The sequence below is a fragment of the Myotis davidii genome, unplaced genomic scaffold, assembly GCF_000327345.1.
Source record: "Myotis davidii unplaced genomic scaffold, ASM32734v1 scaffold1128, whole genome shotgun sequence".
Lineage (NCBI taxonomy): Eukaryota > Metazoa > Chordata > Mammalia > Chiroptera > Vespertilionidae > Myotis > Myotis davidii.
In genome coordinates, this window is record NW_006299271.1 from 117835 (window position 1) to 121469 (window position 3635).

General features: G+C 40.7%; 1 protein-coding gene across 1 annotated transcript in view; it reads left to right on the forward strand.

Moving 5' to 3' along the window:
* The window catches only part of LOC107184837 (membrane cofactor protein-like), a 36346-nt gene that overhangs the window by 24979 nt on the left and 7732 nt on the right, over window positions 1–3635 (forward strand). Inside the window, exons 7-8 of the mRNA XM_015571187.1 lie at window positions 1229–1420; window positions 2282–2384. Coding sequence (XP_015426673.1) covers window positions 1229–1420; window positions 2282–2384 — 295 coding nt within the window. The remainder of the gene's footprint in view (window positions 1–1228; window positions 1421–2281; window positions 2385–3635) is intronic.

Sequence of the window (3635 nt, forward strand, 5' to 3'; positions counted from 1 at the left end):
CACAGTTAGAGTCTCAGGATGGCCTTTTACAACTTTGCACACCTGAAATTTACATAATGTTATTAACCAATATTACCCCATAAATTTAATTTAAAGTCACATCGTTTTTTTGATTTGATAGAAATACAAATATATATCTTAAAGTTTAACATCAATCTGACATAAGACCAATCCAGGGAATAAGAAAAGAGGTTTCTCAGGGATCAGCATAGACCTAGCTCCTTTCTTAGATCCTTAATCTTATAGGAGGGACCTCTGCATGCTTTTAGCCCTTCAGGACTTTACTTGATGTGTCTCCACCACACGATCTTACATACTAATTCTATCAGCTTAGTTAGTTTGTCAAGCCCACAGACAATTTAAAGAAAGAGGAATAGCTGAAGTCAAAAAGGTACTATTTTAGGAAGAAAAAAACTACCAAAAATCCAGAAATAAAAAATTCTAATGGCATAGCAATATTGTAATACAGTTTAAACAGCTACCTCAGAAAACTTTTGAGGCCAAGCATGATCCATTGATTAGAATTTCAGTGAAGGAAGAATAAATTATACTTAAAATAATGTCAAAGTTATAAATTTTAACATTTAATTGACCTTTATTTACTCAGTTCACTGATATGAAACATATGACATGAGGTCATATATTTTAAAATAGTTTAGTCCATATTTATTTTGATCTATGAAATCCACAATGCTTATTTAACAGTCAGCACTTACCATAGCATTTCTTGAGCACACAGGGGGCACAGAGTGTAGTAGGAAAAGAAAGCATATGGTCCCTGACCTCTAGGAACGTGCCTCCTGAGAGGAGACTGAACCTCAAGTGACAAGTCATCATCAGTTTAGGTTTCAAACTGTGGAAGAGTACTCTGAACAAGGGCTATATACTATAGAAGTCCTCTTAGGGGGGAGTTGAGTGTGAAATGAACTCAGGAAAAAATGGGAAGGATGCATATCTATAAATATATTTTAAACCAAAAATATTGCTGCTGTTTCTTCAATTTACTGTTGAAAGAATAGTCAGGTTATTCCCAAAGAAACCAAACACTAATAGGATGTTATTTAAAGCAAGCACAGCTCATCATCTGGTAAAAGCCTGGCACAGTCACTTAAAATCTGCCCAAGGACCTTCCATTTATTCTGTACAACCTGCCTGCTGCTAGGCCATAACCCGTGGCTGTTGGAAAAGAAAATACTTGACTTTCATGTTCTTATTCTCTCATGCCCAGATGCCTGTGATGACCCACCAAGATACCAATCTATGAAAATTAAGGGTAATCCTAAAGCCTCTTATAATGCTGGGGACACAATAGAATATGAGTGTCGCCTAGGATACAAGCGTATTGTTCCTGTTCTTCCCATGTCTACTGTTTGTCAGCCCAGTAACACATGGGTACCTCCTCTCCAGGAGGCTTGTACAAGTAAGTACACAACATTTTTATTTTTATTGCTCTAAAGATTTTCACACATTATAGACTGCATATTCCACTATTAACATGATGGCTTTCTCATGTGGATGTAGATTTTATGTAGCAATGTACTTTTTTAGGCATTGAAAATCTCCAGGCAATTTTCAATTTGGCCATTAATGCTCTGGGTAAATGTGAATCTTAAGTTTGGCCATCAGTGGCAACATGGATGGACCTCACGAATATTATGCTAAGGGAAATAAGTCAGTCAGAGAAAGCAAAGAACCATATGATTTCACTCATATGTGAGTTATGAAACTGAAACTCATAGACACAGACCACAGTTTGGTGGTTATCAGAGGGAAGAGTTGGAGGGTATGGGGCTGAAGGGTAAAGGAGACCAAATATATGTGATGGGAGATGATTTGGCTTTGGGTGCTGGGCACACAGTGCAATATGCAGATCATCCTATATAATAAAAGGCTAATATGCAAATTTTCCCTACGGGTGGGAATTCGACCAACCAGGAGTTATACGTGTGCTGACCACCAGGGAAAAGTGCGGAACATGGCCAGCGTTGGTGACAGGACAGGTGGCCGGGGGAAGGGAGACCCACCCGCCCCCTGCGGGCAGCCGCTAGGGACCCTACCCATGCATGATTTTCATGCACTGGGCCTCTAGTATAACATAAAAGTGTACACTTGAAACCTATGTAAGCTTATTAACTAATGTCACCCCAATAAATAAAATGTAATAAAAATAAATAAGACAAAATATTTCCATTGATTTAATAGCACAATGTAGAATTTTTATTTTGATTCAAATCTGTTTTGACATTGATATAAAACAACAAATTTGAAATTTTCCTTTTAGAAAAGGCATGTCAAAACCTAGGAGACCTCGTAAATGGTGACGTAGTGTACGCTAACGGAAGTATGGAGTTTGGCTCACAAGCTCACTTTAAATGTAATGCTGGGTAAGTAAACTGCTCCTTGGAGGAAGAAGGTAAATGTGGAAGAAGGTTGCTGGTTCCATTTTTGGTTTGGTTCTCTTCTCAAGCATTTCCATGATGTTGATTTCATCTTGCTTTCTGTGGAACAAGTTGTACTTAACAGCCAATCAATCCTTGGGCTTTTTATGGAGACTGAAAAGATGTGCAATAAATAGAAAGAAATTTAAATTGAAGGAAAACAAAATTGTGTCATACTATAAGTAATAATAAGCCTATCATAGTGATTAAAAACGCAGTAATCGTGATGACATGATCCTAAATTAAACTATATAGTAGGCTGGAGGGTGGAAAGAGAGGGAGTTAATAAGTTAACAGAAGAAACGGCAGGGGAGAGAAACCAACATGGCAGCATAGGTAAACACCGGAAATTGCTGCCTCACACAACCCTTTCATAAATACAACTAAAAGACAAAATGGACATCTCCCAGAACCACAGGAAGGCTGGCTGAGTGGAAATTCTACAACTAGAAGGAAAGAGAAAAGCACACTGAGACTCAGAGGAGGTGTGGAAGTCAAGTGCAGAGGTACGGAGGCACACGTGGAAAGGGCTGGCAACTAAGGGCACAGTTGTCTTTTTCAATAGAGAGGGAGTCTCAAGCTCCTGACTGCTCTGAACTCCAGTTCCTCTGGGGACCCAGATTTATACACTCATAAGAAGAGAAACTGGACGGTCTGGTATCAGACAGAACTCGAGGGCAGCTTTCTCTCAGAGGTGCTTACAGAGATTACCGGTACACTGAGACGCTTGGCCTCTTAGGGTAGAACTGAGGAATAGCCATAGCTGCTTGCTCTGTCCTGTTGATCCCCTGAGACCCTGCCCCACCCAAGCTGTGCACAGAGGCTTTGCATATGAAAGGCCTGGCCCTTTACAATCTGAAAATTACCTAACAAACTGGAGCTGGGTCAGAGAGACCAGAACTTCCAAAAGAGGCCCAAGGCCCCACAGCAGTTTGCATTGCTTCACAGCTGGACCTCATCTGGGCACCTCCAAACCCCAAACAAAGAAGAGGAATCTGCAGATCTCTCCATAGCTCCTGCTGGGTAGCCTCAGGCAGAGGCTAAATTAGCACCTCCTTAGAGATCCATGTGCCAGTGCACCCAGAGGACAGAGTGGTACCATCCAGATTACAACTCCTCAAATCCATAAGGGACACACTCAGGGGGCAGACTCAGTGAGCACCAAAGCCCCACTGAAGCAAGTCTTGCCCCACAAGG